This window comes from Canis lupus, chromosome 19, assembly GCF_048164855.1.
Source record: "Canis lupus baileyi chromosome 19, mCanLup2.hap1, whole genome shotgun sequence".
In the NCBI taxonomy this organism is placed as follows: Eukaryota; Metazoa; Chordata; class Mammalia; order Carnivora; family Canidae; genus Canis; species Canis lupus.
The window spans coordinates 46584981-46604290 of NC_132856.1; the positions used below are offsets into that span (position 1 = coordinate 46584981).

Consider the following 19310-nt stretch of genomic DNA (forward strand, 5'->3'; position numbering starts at 1 on the left):
GGGTGAGCTGCCTTTCAGCAGAGGGTATGCAAGGGCCCCCCACCCTTACCATGATGCCAGTGAGCAGACACACGCCCTTCCCGCAGTAGGTGTGGGGCACCATGTCACCATAGCCGATGGAGAGGAAGGTGATGGAGATGAGCCACATGGCCCCCAAAAAGTTGCTGGTCACTTCCTGCTTGTCGTGGTACCTGAGGGGAGCCGGGGAAGGCCCAGTCAGTCCACACTGGTCTCTCTGCCTTCGTCACAGCCCTGGGCCCAGCAGCACCGGGACACCAGGGCCCTGGTTCCACCAGCGTGGGGGTACCCTCACTGCAAATTGTTGATCACTCTGAGGGTTCCAAGTAATAAAGGCTCCACTGCTGGGGCAGGGAGAAGGGGGTGGTTAGCACCCTCCCGAGGGTACCACAGGGCAGAGGGCACCCACACTCCCCTCCCAGGATTCCTTCCAACATTTTCCCTTCACTCAGACCCCAAGCTGCTGCCCAGATTGTGCTCTGTCCCCAGGCCCTGGCTATGGGGCAGAGCGGTCCGAGTGAGGGTAGGTCCACGTGTCCACACGTGTGCCCACGAGCCCTCTCCCAAAGACAGACACACAGACAGATGCAGACACAGGTGGCCACGGGTACCAGAAGCGGCAGGGAGTGGAGGTGAGGATTCAGGTCAGACCCCAGGAAGAACTCCCCCAGCCAGCAGGGCCCCATGGGGGGTGGGAGTGGGGAGAGGACTACTAGGGACGTAGGACGCTGGAGGACTGCAGGACTGCAGGGCTAGGGAGAAAAAGGGAAGTCAGTATGTTTGGGTTGGCACCAGTTGCCCTAATCTGAGCCTGGGGAGGCCTAGGGCTAACCTTTGGGTCTGGGGCAGGCCTCAAAGGACCTGATTTTGTCCCTGGTCACAGCCAGCCCTGGGAACCTGGTCACGTGGGTCACAAACAAGTCAACCTAGGGTCAGCCCAGGCTGGGGGTCTGCAGGGTCAGTGCCAGGTTCTGCACCAGCCCTGCCCCCAGCCTGCAAAGCCCCTCCAGCTCAGGGAGCCCTTTCCAGGGGACTCCTTCCCACGCCTCAGGCTCTGAGTGTGTGTGTGGGGGGGTGTTTCAAGGTTAGAGGTCAACTGAGGTGGCACAGAGAAGGTGGGCCCTCTTCTGTGGGCAGTGGCAGGGCAGGGGAACTGGGGAGCAGGGGAGCTGCTCCAGGCAGACCGGACTGGAGTCAGGGCCTAGAGAGGGGAAGGCAACAGAAGCCCAAAGGTGGGTGGGAGGGATGGAGACCTCAGCAGGTCTGATGTTTGGGAGTCTCTGCCCAGCCCTGGGGGCCAGATGGCCATTCCAGGGGAGCTGGGACTGAACCCCATCTTTCACTGGGGCACCTGAGCCCCAAGTTTCCCTGACCTCCCCCTCTCAGTAGACCAGCACCCCATGCCCAGGGGACAAGAGGAGAGGGAGGCCCTCCAGCAGTGGGGAGGGGAGCCCTGGGCCTGGCTGGAGCTGTGGTGATGGCTGCGGGACCCCCGGGACTACCTAGGACCAGGGAGTGGGGGGCATGCGGGAGGCAGGGTGGGGATGGGACAGAGCCACAGGGGCGGAGCGAGGCAGGCGAGGGGGCTTCAAGCAGCATCAGAGAGCTCAGAATTTAGGATTGGCTGCCCCCCCGGTCCTGCCCCGTTCCCTGCCCCAACCTGGGGACCCCTACAATGACCCAGACTGCACCTCAAGGACTCCCGATGAGGAATACCCCCTCTCACTCCCCAGAACACAATCCTGACCCTGCCCTGACAGGGTCGGGGGGTGGGCTGTGGACACTGGCATGGTGGTATATCAGGAGTCCAAGGAAACCCTGTCAGGTCCCGAGACGGTAGGCTCGATGACAATAAGAGCTGGGCCCTCATCCCTATGAGCCCCACATCAGGCTGAGGCAAGGACCATGGAGGGGGGCTTAAAGGGATGAAGACTGGGGCCCCTGGGAGGCCGGTCCAGCCCAGGGACCCCCCACCCCCACCCAGGAAGCCCAGTCCCAGTACCACCTGCCACACACCCTTCCAGGGCCTTGCCCAGCGAGGCATGAGGTAGAAGAGGCTCCTTCCGAGGCAAGGTACTCCCATGCTCTGAGAGGCCCAGTGGAGACCCTCCCTTTCCTGAAGCACCCTGCAGGTCCAGAGAGCTGACCAGGAATCAGGCCTTGGGAGTGTCCCTTTGCTCCCGAGCCTCTGTTTCCTCATCTGTAAGCTGGGCTGGTGGTCTGCACATTCCAGGGCTGTTCAGAACCAACCCCATGCAGGGAGGGGTACTAAAGGCCTGGCCGGTTTTTATTTATCCCAGACCCACTAAACACTTGGGAGGAGATGTCCAAGTCCCCCAAGGTCCACTGCCCAAACAAAACCCTCCCCGGCCTTGGACACAAGGACCTCCAGGATGCCCAGTGGACGCGGCCCAAGAGCAGCCTGCCGCCTGCTGTCCTCGGCCCGACTCCAAACTTGCCTGCCCCGGCCCTGCTGGGACTCTGGGCTGGTGGCAGCCACCCCACCTCACCTCCCTATGCCCTCCCCTTGCGGCAGCTAATCTTAAATTCCTGGCGGGCGGGACAGCAGCAGCTCTGTACACACAGCTTGGCCAAGGGTAGGACTCACATGTTTTCCCTACAGTCCGGTGGGGCGGGCAGAGGGCAGAAGGAGAGCAGGTTAAACTGGGGGGAAACAGGCAGTTGGGAGCTATCTTGTTCCTGCTGCCTCCACTGCCCTGGGCCAGAGGTCAGAGGTTGGCAGCTCGCAGTGGAGGAGCACAAGACCCCCCCCTACCCAGGGGGAGAGAGCCAAGGCCCCAGAGGGGTGTGGATTGAGGTAAGGGTTGAGTACCCCCTGGAGTCCCAGGGATGAGGGCGCTGTGCTCGAGGGCTGAGGCCAGGAAGTGGGTGCGGGTGGGGGGTTATCCCAGGGATAGGGTGTGGGGGTTTGATGGCCGGGGGAGCCCTGGGGCTCTGGAGCCAGGGGTGGGCGAGGTGGTCACTGGGGCCAGGACCATACCTCTCACAGACTCGCACAGTCCAGGCAGCGATGATCCAGGAGGAGATGCTGAAGACGAGCAGCACGGTGCCGGGGCAGATGGTCATGAGCGTCTTCATGACGAAGCGCGTGTTGAAGGTGATCTTGTTGAGCGCGCCGATGCTGCGGCTGGAAGCGTCCGTGAATATCTTGCTGTGCAGCAGCATGACGCGGCCCAACAGGTAGAGGCGCAGGAACATGGGGACGGACAGCAGCACGTCCACGTCGGCCTCGGCTGCCGACGGCGCGTATGTGAAGGCCAGGCGGGCCGTCCACGTGAAGCGGTAGTGGCCGGGCACCGGGTGGATGGCGCACACGGCTAGCTCCAGAGAGATGAGGAACACGCGCTCGCACGTCATGGCGATGCGCCAGTCATCCGCCCCGTTGTCCACCATGAACAGCTGCGGGGGGTGGGGGACAGGCAGTGGTGGTGGGTCTCGTACTCGTGCCTCTGCCCCCCACCACGAGACCCCAGCCCAAGAACCACCCCCACCCCCACCCCAGCCCCACCGGCTTTGCTTTTATGAGAAACACGGCCTCAGATGCGAAACTCCCTAGTTTGGGGGGGTTAGCCACAATTCCAATTAAATGTGGAACAGGCATTCTGGAAAAAGAAAAACACAGAGTGACCAATGACCCAGCAATCTCACTCCGAGGCATATATGCAAGAGAAATGAAAACAGGCATGGGAACAAATCCCTGTACACGAACAATTGCCAAGAGTGGAAGCCACCCAACTGTTCATCTATGAATGAATGGGTTACCAAAATGAGGTCTTTCCACACAATGGAATATTATTAGCCACCCAGGGGCACCTGATGGCTCAGGTGGTTAAGCATCTGACTCTTAATTTTGGTTCAGGTCATGATGGCAGGGTCGTGAGATAGAGCCCTGCCTCAGGCTCTGCGCTGGATGCAAGGTCTGCCGGAGACTCTCCATCTCTCTGCCCCTCCCCCCAATTCTCTCTCTCAAATGAATAAATAAAATCTTTTTTTTAAAACGATTTTATTTATCTGACACAGAGAGAGCGAGAGAGCACAGCAGGGGGAGCAGAAGAGAGAGAGGAAGAAGCAGGCTTCAGTGGGGACGGAGCAGGGAGCTCGATGTAGCGTTCGATCTCAGGACCACCTGAGCCAATGGCAGTCGCTTAACTGATTGAGCTACCCAGGCACCACATATCAATAAAATCTTTAAAAAAAAAAAAAAAAAAAAAAAAAGGAATGAGCTCTGATACTTCCTACCACTCGGAAGAACCTTTTGAAAACATACTGAGTTGAAGAAGGCAGTCATAAAAGGTCACCACCCAGAGCCAAGGGGGTAACACTGCCAACCCAGGGGGTTCGGAAGCTAGAGCACAGAGCCCAAGATTCTTTTTTTAAAAGATTTTATTTATTTATTCATAAGAGACACAGAGAGAAAGAGAGATAGAGACATAGGCAGAGGGAGAAGTGGGATAGATTGCCCAGTGTGGGACTTCAATCCTGGACCGTGGGATCACGCCCTGAGCCAAAGACAGCCGCTCAACCGCTCAACCGCTGAGCCACCCAGATGTCCCCAGAGCCCAAGACGATTATTCTCGAGCAGGGCAGGGGGCAGCGGGGGAGGAAGGAGGGAATAATCTCAAGCTGACTTCACACTGAGCACAGAGCCCAACTCAGGGCTCGATCTCATGACCCTGAGATCAAGACCTGAGTTGAAGCCAAGAGTCAGACAGATGCTTAACTGACTCAGCCAGGCGCCCCAGGGCTTCGTTTTTTAAGGGTTGAATCCTATTTCATTGTAGGACACAGGACATGCACCACCTGCTTTGGGTTATTTCTGCTGTTTGGTTATTGTGGATAGGGCTGCTATGCACACACGTGTACAAGCTCCCTGTGGATGTAGGTTTTCATCACTCTTGGATGTCGTGGAATTTCTGGGTCATATGGTATCTCCAAGTTTCACTATTTGAGGAACTGCTTCCTCCCAGCTCACATATCACAGTCCCCTCCACTGCCCCCAGGCACATCCAGGGCCCCTCCTTCGTGCCAGACCCTGGGTGTCCCCAGGGATATCTGTGGGTGATGCAACCCAGGCAAGATTTTCCAACACCTGTCTTTTTTTTTTTTTTTTTAATTTTTATTTATTTATGATAGTTACAGAGAGAGAGAGAGAGAGGCAGAGACACAGGCAGAGGGAGAAGCAGGCTCCATGCGCCGGGAGCCCGATGTGGGATTCGATCCCGGGTCTCCAGGATCGCGCCCTGGGCCAAAGGCAGGCGCCAAACCGCTGCGCCACCCAGGGATCCCTAACACCTGTCTTCCATCAGACCAGGGCTCCCTGAACTCAGAGGTCAGAGGCCAGACTCAGAAGCCGGCTCTGACACCCTCTGGCACCCCCAGGCGATCTCTGCCTACTGTGGGCACAGGTGCCCAACGTGCTCTGAGCTGGGCTCTCTGGGGCCCACTGAGGTTTCGATCAACTCCTGAAATAGGAGAACAAACTCCCTGACAGGTAATAAATCCTTCAAGTGCAGGGTCTGATCGAACAGGAACAGAAGCCTGGTGTTACAAACACTGGTTTCCAAGGTTGTAAACCCTCGGAAGGCCCCAGGGCTGTGAAGGCGACTTATGTGTGCCATACCCCAGCTTACCTCCGGCTCCCTTACTGTTCTTTTTTTTTTTTTTCCCAAATAATCAGTGAAAAGTAAAACATAGACAGGCATTCCAAAGAAATTTAGAGGGATCTAAAGGGCGTGTCTTCACAGAGGTCTTTTTTCTTTTTTCTACAAAGAGACTACTGGTCCTTTTACATTTTAGGGGGCTAGGGTCCCAGGTGGCTGGTGTCGAGGGATCTCTGGGACACAGGGAGGGGAGCTGCCCTGGCCAGCTGGACACTGACCTGGATCTCCCGGGCGTGGTAGAGGATGACCAGGCCCAGCAGGATGACTGTAGAGAGGCTGATGAGGCATTTGAGTGCAAATGAGTACAGGGACTCCTGAGCAGAAAGAGAGAGCAGAGGGCAGGAGGACAAGAATGCTGAGGGGTGGGCAGCCCTCCTGACCCCCCACCTGGGCTCTCCACTAAGGAAGCTATGCTCCTACCTTACTCCTTAGGCCTGGGTTGACAGCAAGGCTGGCCTATACTTTAGAGTTTATAAGGCCTGGCCTCACGTAGGCACAGGACTTCACAGTTTATAAGGCCTAGCCTCATCCACCTTCACTGTTTCATAGTTTACAGGCTGATATGCCCCAATCTCTCTCTGTCCTCATACACGCTTGGGCAGCACGAGGGGACACACAGCCAGGCTCATAACCCAGCCTGATGACTCTCAGAAGCAGCAGCTCTTTCCAGGCTCTGTGGCCCAGGCCTTCTCTGAGGCTCTTCTGTCCTGGGCCTGGCCTGGGGGGCAGCCCCCTTTCCCCACCTTAAGCCAGCGTGTGTGCCCTCCTGGTATAGGGCAGAAGGAATGGGCTGGAGCCTAACTCTCCCAGGAGGTGGACACAGTGGGAGGCCCAGTATCCACCTGACCCCACCTCCAGGTCCCCCCCGCCCCAGCTTCCTCCACCTGTTTCTCCCGGGGCCAATGTGGTCCCTGAGGCCCTGCCCAAGGGGCAGTGGGGAGCCAGGTGGGCCCAGAGGGGACTCCCTGGAGTGCCGACAGGAAGGGCCGTGCCTACCTTGGTGTAGACCCCCCAGGATAGCTCCGTCTCGGTCACCATCACAACAATGCCGAACATGCCGAAGATGAGGGCATAGTCGCTGAGGCGCTTCCGCTTCTCAAAGAGTGCCCGCCGATGGCCCAGGCGGTGGCCCACATTTGGGGTCTTCCCTGAGTCCCTCCTCCTGCCTGCCTCATCCTCTTCATCATCTTCTTCTTCTTCCTGGTCCTGGGGCTGCCCCCGGGGACTGCCAGGTGAAGGCCGGGCTGGCTCGCTCTTGGCCACCACCACCTGGAGGCCTGGGCCAGGTGGGGGCTGGGGGGGGTGGCTGGCCTCGGGCTCTGAAGGGTCTCTGCCCAAGGCACCTAGCCCACTGCCCAGCGGCCGCCCCCCACAGCCATTGTGGCTGTGGCTGTTCATGACTATGTGGGTGCCGGGGTTGGGCTCACTGTAGGCCACCCGGGGCCCAGCATGGCTCAGTGACTGGACTCCTGCGCTGACCTGGGGGGGCATAAGGGACACAGTCATGGAGGGGCCTTGCCAATTGACCAGAGGGCCAGGGACCATTGCCACCACCCCAAAACATTCTGAGGTTCAGGAAGCCCTGAACCCAGAAGGGCTAACACGTGGACCAGCCTCCCAGAAATACCCAAGTCAGCCTACATTTCTCCCCTGCTCAAAAAGCCTCCCAAGGTTCCCCAGGGTTGTTGCATAAAAACCAAAATTCCTCAGTCTGGCCATTAGGTCCTCTGGGGTCTGGCTCTTACCTACCTCAACCTTCTCACTCTCCCCAGTCATTGCCTTCCAGCCACATAAGCATCCTCATCACCAGATCCTGACAAGCCTGGTCCTACCATGGGCCTTTGCACCTGCTATGCCCTCTGCCTGGAAAACCCTCTTACGGAAACTTTGCCCACTGATTTTCTGTCTCAGAGTACCTAGAACAATGCCTGGCACATAGCTGACACTCCATAAATGCTTCTGAATGTCTGGAGACGGAACCTGCCAGCAGGTTTGCCTGGGAGGACCAGAGGCTGTATAAGAGTGTGGTTAGGAGGTGGTTCCAAACCAGGCTTGAGTCCTTCTGACATTTAGGCTCTTGGACAAGTTAATCTCACCCTACTGAGCCTCCAGTTCTTCCCCTAGAGCTGTCCAAAGGCCTGAACACACATCAGTGTGGGGACATGAGGACCATGGCTGTGGCTACAGAGCCCCCCAGCTACCTCCTGCCTGGGTGGAAGGTCTGAGATCTCCAAAGAGATTCCACGACCAAGGTGGCAACCCGGTAGTTAGCTCTAAGATCCCAGAGAGGATTCTGTAGGGCCCTGTGAGATGTGTTCACCCTGGCCCTGTGACCTCAGGTCAGCCTCGGTCTCCCCACCAGGCTGCCAGGGAGCAGACTGATTGCCCCGACATCCTTGGATTCTGCCCTTGGAAAGGGCAAAGACCCTGATGATAGTGACACATATATGATGAGGCTGCCTGGAGTCTCGCCAGGGTTGCAACTTGCTAGATACTCCCCTGCCCTACCTCACCCCCGCCAACTCCCCCTCCCACAAGCTGCTGTTTAGTGAACATCTACTACATGCCAGGCTCTGTCCTCACAAATTTTTTCCATCAGCTTCAATGTACCCCCAAAAAGGGGGTCCTAGAATTTGGCAGGTTTCATAGATAGGGAAACTGAGGCAACATGTTGTGAAGGGGCCATCTCCTTATAGGGCAGATTCTAGACTGGGCTGCCTTGTGAGATTCTTCCAACAAGCAGGGCAGTGGTAGGCAGTGGGCCAAGTGTTGTCCCCTGGCATGCACTGTGGGCCCCATGTTCCAGGCCCAGGAGAGAGGGCTGTGTGCCCAGACAGGGTGCCTCCTCACACTCTGCGGGTGACAGACCCGGAAACTGTCCCATCAGGATGAGCCATGCTACCAAGCAGCACACAGGCCACCTTGGCCAGGGCATCCACCGCATGCACCACAGGACCACCTACCTGTGCCATTTGTCTGGCACCCCACCCAGACAGTATCTGTCTTGCTCCCTACCGGCCCCAGGCGCTGGTACCAGCACCCAGCAGGAGCACAAGAGATGTTCCTTCCATGGCAGAGTGACCTCATGAGTTTACAACATGTCCCCTCCCTCGCCATTCCCATCCATGACATCAACCAGCCCATGGCCACCTGTGGCCTGACACTTCAGTTCCTAAGGCCTGGCCTCACACAGGTCTGATGCTTCATACGGACTGGTCTCCTGCAGGCCCAGTACTTCACAGTTTATAAGGCTGACCTTGGCCCTGATCTCTCTCTGCCACCACCTTCATGAACATTCAGGTGCCACTCTCCTCCTGGGCTGGGGCCCCTGCTTGCCACTCGCGGGTCCAGCAGCTGCCAGGTAGGGCCGAGAGCTTGTCACCAGGACACATGCAGGAATCCCAGACCCTGCTCTCACCCAGGAGATGGGGCAACCCCAGGCACCACTCCTCCCATCACTCCTGAGAGTGCAAAAGGTCTTCACCCAGGGCTCAGGGGCACAGGCAAGAGAGGCGAGTGGCTTGGAAGACACAGCCTGGAGGGGGTGGGGGTGCTGTAAACGACCTTCCGAAACGCACTGATGAAGATGCAATTTGGGGATGTGACTCAGCCGGCCGACGCACAGGCCAAATTCAGCCGTGTGTCCGCCATGCTCCTCCTTGCCTGGCAGCCTCGTCCTAAGGTGCCCTGGGCAGGAAGGGGTTGCAGGGATGGGTGCAGATGGCTTTTGGGAGGGAGAAAGGCGGGGGAAGGAGGGGAGGCTTCCCAGGGCCTCTAGCATTAATGTGCATCTGGCGCTTACTGTGTGCTTATTGGGCTCTTTATCAGAACCATCACATTGAATCTCCATTGCCACTCAGTGAAACCAGTGGCATTCCTGCTCCCATTTTACAGATGGGAGGCAAGGCTCAGAGAAGTTTAGCACCTTGCCCAAGGTCACAAAGCCAGGAAGGGCAAGGACTAAGTTGGTCCCACCCGGGGGGCAGTGGGTGGCAGGATCTGCCAAGTTCCCTCTTGACAAGCCACCATCTGGCCACTATCTGGGAAGGGAGCCAGCCTGGCCCTGACCTTGAGGGGCCACAGAGCTCGGGACACAGGCATGGTAGGTGTCTGACCCTTCCCATGACCTCAGAGGACACAGAAGGACAGAATGGCCCCCCTGAGATTCCATAGAAGGGGGCAGCCCACATTTGCAAGTCTGGGTGGGACCAGAGGGCCCAGGCAACTAGAGACCCCAACCTTTCCATGTCTGCCTTCCCCTCCCCCATTGCAAGTGGGCCTAAAGCTGGTCCCTGGGACCTTCGGAAATTCTCAAAGAACCAGGAGCCCCTCTGAAACTCTGGCCAAGGTTTGGGTGTCTATGAAAGGGTGTATTTTTCTGGGTGAAGGCTCTGGATTCACCAATGAATTCTAAAAGGTTAGAAACACTCTGTGGGCTACATCTGGTTTTGAGGGTCCCTAGAATCGCCAAAACTGCCTAATGTGTCTGAGGCATGAGACCTCTGTTCACTGAAGGCTGGGATGGGAGGATGAGCCGAGCCCCCTTTTCACACCATCCCAAGAGAAACTGTGGGAATGTGAGCCACACGGGGCATGGGGCCCCTGGGGGGCTCTTGAGGAATGAGAAAGGGTAGGCAGGTGGCAGGGAACAGGGCAGCTGGCTCCTCCAAAGTTTCCCACCCAACAGAAATATAATCTGGCCAGACCCCAGAGGTCCTCAAGTGAGCCCTTTCACCAATGACAAGTTGGTGCAGTGGCCGCCTGAGAGGGACCCCTGGGCGTCCTAGCCAGGAGGAAGTCACTGGCCCCTCCTCAGCTGCCTCTTTCAGTAAAGGAATAACTTGGTGCCCCCTGCAGCAGGTCAGCGGCCAGGATGGATGTGAGATCTCACAGAGAAAATGCTTAGCACGTGGCTGTGGGTATGCCTGTGGTGGTGCTGCTGCCCAATGCCACAGTCTGTCCTTCGGAGCTGAACCAGAAGAAGATAGTCTGTCATTCTCCAAGGCAGAGCCCCCTTGGGGTGAAATGCCCACCCAACCACTCTGAGGAACCATGGCCAGAGCAGCACATGGCACAACCTCCCAGAATGTGCGGCAAGCTGTGGGGCATGTGTCCCTGTGGAGAGTGGGTAAAGACCTCAAGACAGCCCCATCAGCATTCTTCGAGCACTAGCTCTGCAGGGTCAACAGGATCCACTTGCCCTCCCACCCCTGGGTGGCCCGGAAGTGGGTACATGAGGCTGTGACTGCCCAATTCCCTTGGCGCCCCCTCCCCCCCAACCACCACCAGTCAAGAACCTGCCAGCAGTCAGCGGGGTGCAATTAGCCTGCCCTGCCCTCCCCATGGCTGCCTCCAACAGCGCCCTCCACTCTGACCCTCCACTCTGACCCGTCTCCATCGCCATCTCCCATTTGGCCCCCAGCCTCCAGCACTTACATCTGCAGCCCTGCCCTCCAGGACAGCCGAGGCAGTGCCCCAGCGTCTGTCCAGGGACAGCTGGGAGACCCGGCTCCTTGGCCCCGGCAGGGGCGACTGACAGCGGTGTCTAAAGGCCAGTGGTGAGGGTCTCCTCCCTCCGGTTCCCAAGTCAGTCCCCGGTCACTGCCTTCACCCGAAGAGCTCCCCCCATCGTATCTATGGAGTTTAGAGACTCACTGCTCTACCCCCGCCAAAGTGAACCCAGTACCTTCCCCCTCCGGAATGGGGGGTCCGTGAATCTCCGCTCACTCAGGCAGTGCACATACACACATTCCCCCCCTCCGTGTCCTCTGGGTTGCGGACCCTACGGAGACCCTCTGTCCTGTCCCAAACCGCGTCCCCCTCCGGGACGTGCCCCCCTCCTTGGGCGCTCCCGTCCATCCCACCCCGTACCTGCAGGGCTCGGCTCCCGCGGGCAGAAGAGGCTGGAGGGGAGAGGGTCCCGCGCGGCCGCAGACCCTCGCGTGGCGCCCGGGGCCGGGGCCGGGGCCGGGGCCGGGGCCGCGGACGGGGCGGGCAGCAGACGGCGGGCGCGGGGCCAGGAGGCGGCCGGGCCGGGGGCGGCGGCGGGTGCATCCCCCGCCGCCCTGTCCACGGGCCCGGCCGGGGGCGAGCGCCCGCCCGGGCCGGGAGAGGAGGGGGCGGTGCGACGCGGGCGGCGCCGCCGATTGGTCGAGTCCGGGTTGGCACCTCCCTCGGCGACCCCGCAAGCCCCGCCTACATTTAAAGATCCCACATTCCCGGGAGCCCACTTCAGCCCCCAGCGCTCAGCTGGTCCTCAAACTCGCTCTCCGGAGGGGCTCAGTGGAGGGGACCTTACTTAGCGAAGCGACAACTCCCGCCCCCGACAGCTCTCGCTAACTCCTAGCCACCCCCTTTCCAAAATCGGGGCTCCAAACTCCAACCATCCCCGCAACCCTTCAAATACACGCATATGCGGAGGGGATAACTTTGCAAAAGCGACTGGACATCTCCCTCCTGAAATGACCTCCTCAGACATCCTGCTTGCAGGATGTTGCCAAGTGGTGCGTGCCTAGGACCCCGACGTGGGGTCCTAGCAGTTGAGGGGGTGCCTGCTAGGGCCATGGGTTCAAGAGGCCATGGGCCTCTTTGGGACTGAGCCCCCACCTCCATTTCTAACCCCTACCACCAATACTAGGAAGGCCAGGCCAGCAGAAGCCTGCTTTGGGGGTATCCAAAACCATGTTCTTTTCTCCTGGCACAGAGGGTGTCCTTGGGCCACTCATTCATTCAACTTAATAATGGCTGGAAGGGACCTTGGGGATGGGGACGGGGGTGGGTGGGGGTGGGGTGGGGTGTTGGTGGTGGCATGGGGCTGTCTTTCCTCCTCCTCCTCCTCCCCCAGGCTGCCTAACTACCTAGGCCTCACCCTGTCCCTGCCTGGCTGGGGGTGACTAAGCCCAGCTCTGACCCCTCATCTCTCTCCCAGGCCCCCACTGTTTTCTTCCCAGCTCTGAGCTTGGGATGGGGTCAGGAGCATCTGATTGCTCGTCACTGCCTATTGGCAGCTGATCTGTTTCCGCTGTGATGTCTGGAAAATAGCTAGACTGAATGAATACGTGATCGGATGCCTGCCTGGGCAGGGGCTGATCTCATGGGCCAGTGAAGAGGCTGAGCAGGGCCAGGTGATAGCCTGGGGTCAGCAGATAAGACTTCTCTTTCTCATCGCAGCCTGTTGGGGACACCCTGAAGTCCTGGCTGTGGTGGCAGTGGAGGCCTGGGGACCATTCATGCCCTGCCACACAGGGGTCCGCATGGGTGCCATGAGCGGGAACCCTAAATGGATGCATTCTCAGCCATACTCTAAGAGCAGCTATGCCTTCTTTATTTCCATCCACCCACCCACTCACCAGCCCCCCACCCCAGGGTAGAAAGAGCTGCTGGGGGCTCTTTCTATAAAGCACGGTGGTGATGGAACCACCCACATCCCCTCGGGACCCGGCACATATCCTTGCACTGCATTCAGTGCCCCAGCCCTTGCCAACCAGAGCCTGCCCCTATGCAGATCCCTGCCCCATGAGAAGCACTCACACTGTGCTCACAAGCTGACTCCGGCCTGTGCAGGCTTCTGCGGAGTCCTCGCAGTATCTGATGCTTTTTGAGTTCAAGTCCAACATGTAAATGTCCAGATATTCACAAAAGCAGCGGCCACAGACCCTGGAGGCTTCTCCAGGCCTCCCACCCTGAACAGGCCCTGCAGGTTCTGTACCCATCTTCTCTCTCTGGAAAGATCTCTCTTTCCCCTTTGGGCTCATCAGCCCTGAGGGATTGGGGACCCCCTTCAAGGGGCTAAACTTAGGATGGTTGACCTGATGAATGCTCACCATCCACTCAAGTCTGCCCTCCTGCCAGCTTGAATCTCACCCCTTGGAGACAAGGCTGGCTGAGGTGGATTGGGTCAGGGTGAGATTTCATTCCAGACAGAGCCTCTTATCAGCCCATGGTTGGCTGAAAGACCCAAGGAGCCTACAAAGGAACTTGTCAGTTGGGATGCCCTCAGGACTCACAGGAAATGGTCTATAGAGCAGGCAGGAGATGGGGTAGTGGCTAAACAGGAGGCCCCTCTTCTAGGGACCTGAGGGCTGGGCCACAAGTCTAGAGTAGTGGCCAAGGGTCCAGGTGCAGGAGACCTGGGAGAGCTTCACAGGGGCTGAGGGACCGACAGAAATCTCAGACCCACCCAGGGCCTAACAGATGGCTGCCCAGGAGGAGGTTGTACCCTGAATCTCCCATGAGTGTGGAAATGGCAGGGTAGGGGGAAGATCTTCACTCACTTACTCACTCACTCATTCATCCATTCATATAGCCACTGAGCCCCTTTTCTGTGTCTGGTGCTGGGAACATAGAGTCTGAGATAGAAACCTGTCCTTGGAGCTGAATTTCTAGAACTCTGGCAACAACCCTCTCCAAACAAAAGGACCAGTAAGAATTCTAGATACACAAAAGTATTAGAAAGAGATCCAATGAAGTTGAGGAGGATAGGAACAGATGGGGAGACTTTGGGATGGTGCTAGGAGGGCTCCCAGGAGAGGGAACTTTCAAAAGCAGCCAAGGAGCCAGACCTGGAAGAGCTACAGAAGGGGACATCTGGTGGAGGGCACTGCAAGGATCAAGACACTGAGGGGGAACCAAGGAGGGCATGTGTGGGGAAGAGAAGGGAGACCAGTGTGGCCAGAAGGAAGGACCAAGTCAAGCCCTGGCAGGGGTCCCACCTGCAGGGATGCATGTGTGAGGACAGAGCCAAATGGAAGTCATGGAGGGTTAAGCCCTCTAGGATTCTGTGAATTGTAGGGGCAGGAGGGGGAATAGGAAGGCCCAAGGGACAGGCATCTCAGCAGGCTTGTTCCTGGGCTCGCTGGGATTCAGGGACTTAGAGAAGTTTTTATTGAGCATCTCCTAAATACAAGACATGTGCCTGAAGTGGACATACCGTGGTGAAGAAGACACACGGAATCCCCCCAAACTCATGTTTTCAGCAGGCAAGATGAGATCTTGAAGCCAATAAATAAATACAACTGGCCCCTGCATATTGTCTACAGGAGAAATGAGGATCCAGAGTGGTGGTTGTCACCAGGGGCAGCCCCTCGGTCCCTACTCTAGAGGAGGTGGTAGGAGCCTGGGGGTGACAGGCAGGCAGGGAAGCAGCTCTATCATAAGCATAGATTCCCCACTAGCAGCTGAGGCCCAGGAGCCAATTCCACCCACACCAGGGGACCTCCCCTGGGGCTGTCTTGTCCATTCAGCGGGCCCGTTCCAGACACCAGCATCCCCTCCCTTCTCACACACAGACTGGAAGGCTCCAGACTTACTCTCCCTTTCTAGCCACACTCTACATCCAACGGGACCCCAGGCTTGTCCATCCTTGCCCCTGAATTCACCCTGGGATGCCCCTTTGTCCCTGCTTCAGCAAAGGCCCTGGGGGCAAAGACATGACTGGGCCGCAGTGTCCTGCTGTGTGGCCAGCCTGCTGTGTGGCTGTGTGGCTGTGCTAGTTTGAAGAGTCTCCCCCCTCAAACTCCAGTCCAGCCAGGACCTCAGAATGTGACCTTATTTGGAAACAGGGTCTTTGCAGATACAGTGAAATTAAGATGTGGTCACGCTAGATTGGGGTGAGCCTTAACCCAATGGCCAGATCCTTATAAGAAGGTCATGTGAAGACACACACAGACACGGACACACAGCTGAAGGCCACGTGAAGACAGATGCAGAGCCTGGAGTGATGTAGCCAGAAGCTACGGGACACCTGGAGCCCCCCAGAAGGGGAAGAGCCAAGAAGAATGACCCTCCCCTAGAGCCTCCAGAGGGAATGTGGGCCTACCCACACGTGAACTTCAGGCTCTGGCCTTCAGAACTGCTAGAGAAGACATTTCCATTGTTTAAAGGCTGTGGGCCAAAAAAAAATAAATAAAAAAAAAAATAAAGGCTGTGGGCCTTTGTTCCTGCACCCCTAGAAAGTCAGGCAGTGGTCACAGGCAAGGGCCCCTCCCTCACTGAACCTCGGTTACCTCAGCAGGGCAGTGGGGCCCTCTGAGGGCAGTGAGGGGAGCTAGGCAGCTAACCCCCCTCAAATGTGCTAGGTACACAACAAGCGCTCACTGGATGCTCCTAGTCTTGGCCTGATCAGCACCTGAACCATTTCAAGTGCCTTCCTGGCTTCTCGGGCTCCAGTCCAGTCTCTGCCAGGCCCCCACAGAGAGATCTTTACTTGCTAAAATCTCATCATGTTGCTTCTAATTCCGAGTGCTCTGTGGCTCCCGGTGGCCCTCACAGCATCCGTACAATTAGACCGTCAGCACGACTCCAGGTGGACACCAAGCAAACGCCTACTTGCCCTTCTAGACGTAGCTCAAAGAGCAAGAACACCTCTTCCAGGATGGTTTCCCAGATTTCCCAGGGCATGACCAACCCCTCCCTCTGTCCCTCCCTATGGTTCCTCAGCATTGGGCAGAAACCTGGCCACACACAGGCCATCCTCCATGCCCGGCTCAGTCCTAGAATCTGTCCATCTCTCTCCATCCCTGATTGTACCCAGCTGTCTCCTGGGTTCCCCTCTGGCCTTCTGCCACTTCCACTCCTGCCCAAATAGTCCCTGCTCCCCAGTAGTCACAGAGGCTTTTGAGAATCCTAAAGCAGACCACCATGTCTCTCCTCTGCTCACACACCCTACTTGGCTCCCCACTGTTCTGCAGTCCGTTCCTTCACCTCAGTCCCTGCCTGCAGACCCCTCTGTCTTCATCTTCCGTCCTCTCTCCCCGTCACTCATTCTGTTCCAGTCATAGCAGCCTCCTCACTGTTCCTCACACATGGCAAACTCATCTCTGCCTCAGGACCCTTGCACGTGCTGTTCCCGTGGCCTGGTATGCTGTTCTACCAGTTCCCACCTGGTTGGCTCCTCCTCTTTCAGGTGTCAGCTCATGGTCACCTCCCTGGAGAGGTCCCTCTGCCTCCGTCATTCTCTATCTATCACATCACTATCTTTTATTTTCCTCCTAGTACATCTCACAAGGGCTGATCTGGTCCTGCCTCAGTCCGTGCTATGTCCGTAGCGCCCAGTCCAGGGCACACAATACCTGCTCAGTGTTCCTTGACTGATTAAATGACCACACGTATCTAGAACTGTTGCCTCCATTCTCCCCACACACACACCTGCCCCCTGGGAGCTCACTGTTGACCATGACCAGCCAATGTTTGCAGGGGAAAGAAGGAGCTAAGAAGCTGCTCCCAAACAGCTGTCTCGGGGAGTAAGACCACAGAATCTGGGTGGTAGAGGCTATGGGGGTGCGGGACCCTCCAACCTGGCTCAATGCCCCCCTCCTGGCTATGTGACAGAAAGCAGGTCACCCAGCCTGTCTGAGCAGGTTCCCCATCACCAGTGACTGGAGAAAACAGACAGTCACTCTCTGGGGGCTCTAGGAGGCATAGCTGTTTTGTTGTTTTATTTTGTTAGTATGATGTCAAAGGTAGGCACTTTTTTAAAAATTGCCAGTTTTTCTATCCAGCTCCTGGGCCACCTCTACTCCCAAACAATACCTGAGTCTGGATTCACTCACCCTGGTGTGCAGGGGTCTCCCTGATGAGCCACCACCAAAGGGCCTGTCCCTTTCAGTCCTGCTGGATTACCACTTGGCTGGCAGGGGGCTGAGCTGCCTTTCTTCTCTCTTTGACCTGTAAGGACCAGACATGGGGTATGGGGTAGAGGCATGACTCCAGGAGGGTGGGGTGCAGATAGCTCCGAGACTACAATAGTCTTTAGAGTAGATCTGTCGTCTGACTAGCTGAATTGCCTTGTAAGTTTTAAGGAAACTTAAGATCAGTGGTGGGTGTTGTCTGTCCAGTGGGGCCATGTTTCCCTGCTCAGGCACCTTGATGAGCCCCTGCTCATACTCCTACCCCTTATCAGGCACCCTCCCTCAAAACCCCCCTTCCTTCCATTGGACACTGGACACTAAAGGCTCTATCTGCCTTTCCTCATGCTGTTCCCTGTCCTGCCCTCCCGGTTCCCCCTACCCACAATTCATTCACCACAGGAAGATCTAAATGGGTGAGGCTGGGACAGGCTGGTGCAAGGATGAAGGAGGTTGGGATCCCTGGCTCCCTGACTTGACAAGCTACATTCTTGGCCACCCTCAAGTCCTCCTTGGTCTGTAGCTCCCCTGGGGTCTGTAACTCCCTCAAAAATTCACTTTGCACTGGGTTGTTGCCAAAGACCTTCAGTACTCAGGCCTCACTTTGGAGGAGGGGGCCAAAGAGGACACAGAGCAGCCCCATGGTAGAGAGGGGTGAGGGAGCACGACCCTAGAATGGGACTGAAGGGGACACACAGTCTGAAGTGGCAGTCCCAGTTGCCCTTCCTCTTGCTGAGGGTCTGGAGTGGGACCAGGGGCCCCCTGGGCAGCTCAGGGGCTGCCTGTTTCACTCCAACTCCAGCCCTGGGAGAACAGGGAGATGTCCAAGGTCACCCAGTGGGTCAGTGTGTTAGAGTGGAGGTTACTCTACCAGTTCTGGAAGTACCCCTTGCCCTCCCTCCCCATCTCCCCCTCATCAGCGAGACTTCCTTTGAGGTCTAGGGCAGCCAGAGGAGGCTGGGGGGAGAGGGTCTAGCAGGGACAAGAGACCTGGGAACCTGGAGGGAGCCAGGTGAGGGGCTAGTGGGTCTGTTCAGTCGGGCCTCCAGCAGAGTGGAGAGACCTGGAGTGGGTAGGGACCACCCCTCCCTATTCAGTTCCAGACAGGGCCCTCAGCCCCACCCTGACGGTTCTACGCAGGGAGCCTAGGACCCTAGAGCTGACACCACCAGCTGAGTTCTGGGGGTTAGTGAGTCCACCACAAACACAGCTCTCTGCCTCTCTGCCCAGCTGGGTGACCTTGGGTAAGTGCTCACCCTCCCTGGCCTCAGCCCCTTTCCCAGTCAATGGGGGTGGGGGCGGGGGGGGGGGTGGAGCTTAGGGAAGAGAACAGAGCAGGAGCTCCCACGCACAGTAGGCTGGCAGGTGGGGAGGGGGGGTTCCCTTCCACTCTGCAGTGGGCCAGCCGGGGGAATCCCCACCACGCCGTGAAGTGGGAAGCACTGAGGGGCCGGGAAGGGGAAGGAAGCATTGGATCCGGTCCTCACTCCCCCGCCTCACCCCCCTGCGAGCCCCGGAGGGTCCCCTTGTCTCCACCTTCACCTCTGTGGGAGGACGTCTCCGCATTCCAAATTCCGAGAACGGTCACCCCCTCCTCACAGGGGTCTGCAGGGGGCGTCGGGAGTGACTCGGGGCTAGGAGTTGGGCGGAGGAGGGGGTAGGGGGGAGGAGGTTGGGGGATGGAAGGGGTTTCCCTCCCTCCCGCATCTCTCCCTTTGAATTCCCGAAGTCGGGGCAAACCCTGACCGAAACGCCCACCACGGAGAAGGGGGGAGCCGCTGGGACCTCCGCCCTGAAACCGCCCCCCCGCCCCCCGATGGCCCACTGCTGCCTACTCACCGGCCGGGGACGGCCGCCGCCGCCGGAGCCCCAGCGCCCGGCCCGCGCGAAGACAAGTGCACGGCCGGGCAAGGGCGTGTGAGCCGGGAGGGTGTGCGCGCGCCGCCGCAGAGCTGACCCCCTCCCCGCCGACCTGGGCCCCGCCCCG

The 19310-nt window shown here is 58.1% G+C and overlaps 1 protein-coding gene across 4 annotated transcripts in view; it reads right to left on the reverse strand.

Annotated features, from left to right (window-relative positions):
* KCNN1 (potassium calcium-activated channel subfamily N member 1) overlaps positions 1-19310 on the reverse strand; it is a 31166-nt gene extending 11856 nt beyond the window's left edge. Inside the window, exons 1-6 of one of the 4 annotated variants that reach the window (XM_072786775.1) lie at positions 19163-19309; positions 17249-17363; positions 6696-7178; positions 5918-6013; positions 3020-3438; positions 50-191 (exon numbers count right to left, since the gene is read on the reverse strand). In XM_072786775.1, coding sequence (XP_072642876.1) covers positions 50-191; positions 3020-3438; positions 5918-6013; positions 6696-7097 — 1059 coding nt within the window. In that variant the 5' untranslated portion in view covers positions 7098-7178; positions 17249-17363; positions 19163-19309. Of the gene's footprint in view, positions 1-49; positions 192-3019; positions 3439-5917; positions 6014-6695; positions 7179-11570; positions 11703-17248; positions 17364-18865; positions 18885-19162 lie in introns of those variants that run through there. The other 3 variants (XM_072786776.1, XM_072786778.1, XM_072786777.1) reach the window with 3 other exon arrangements.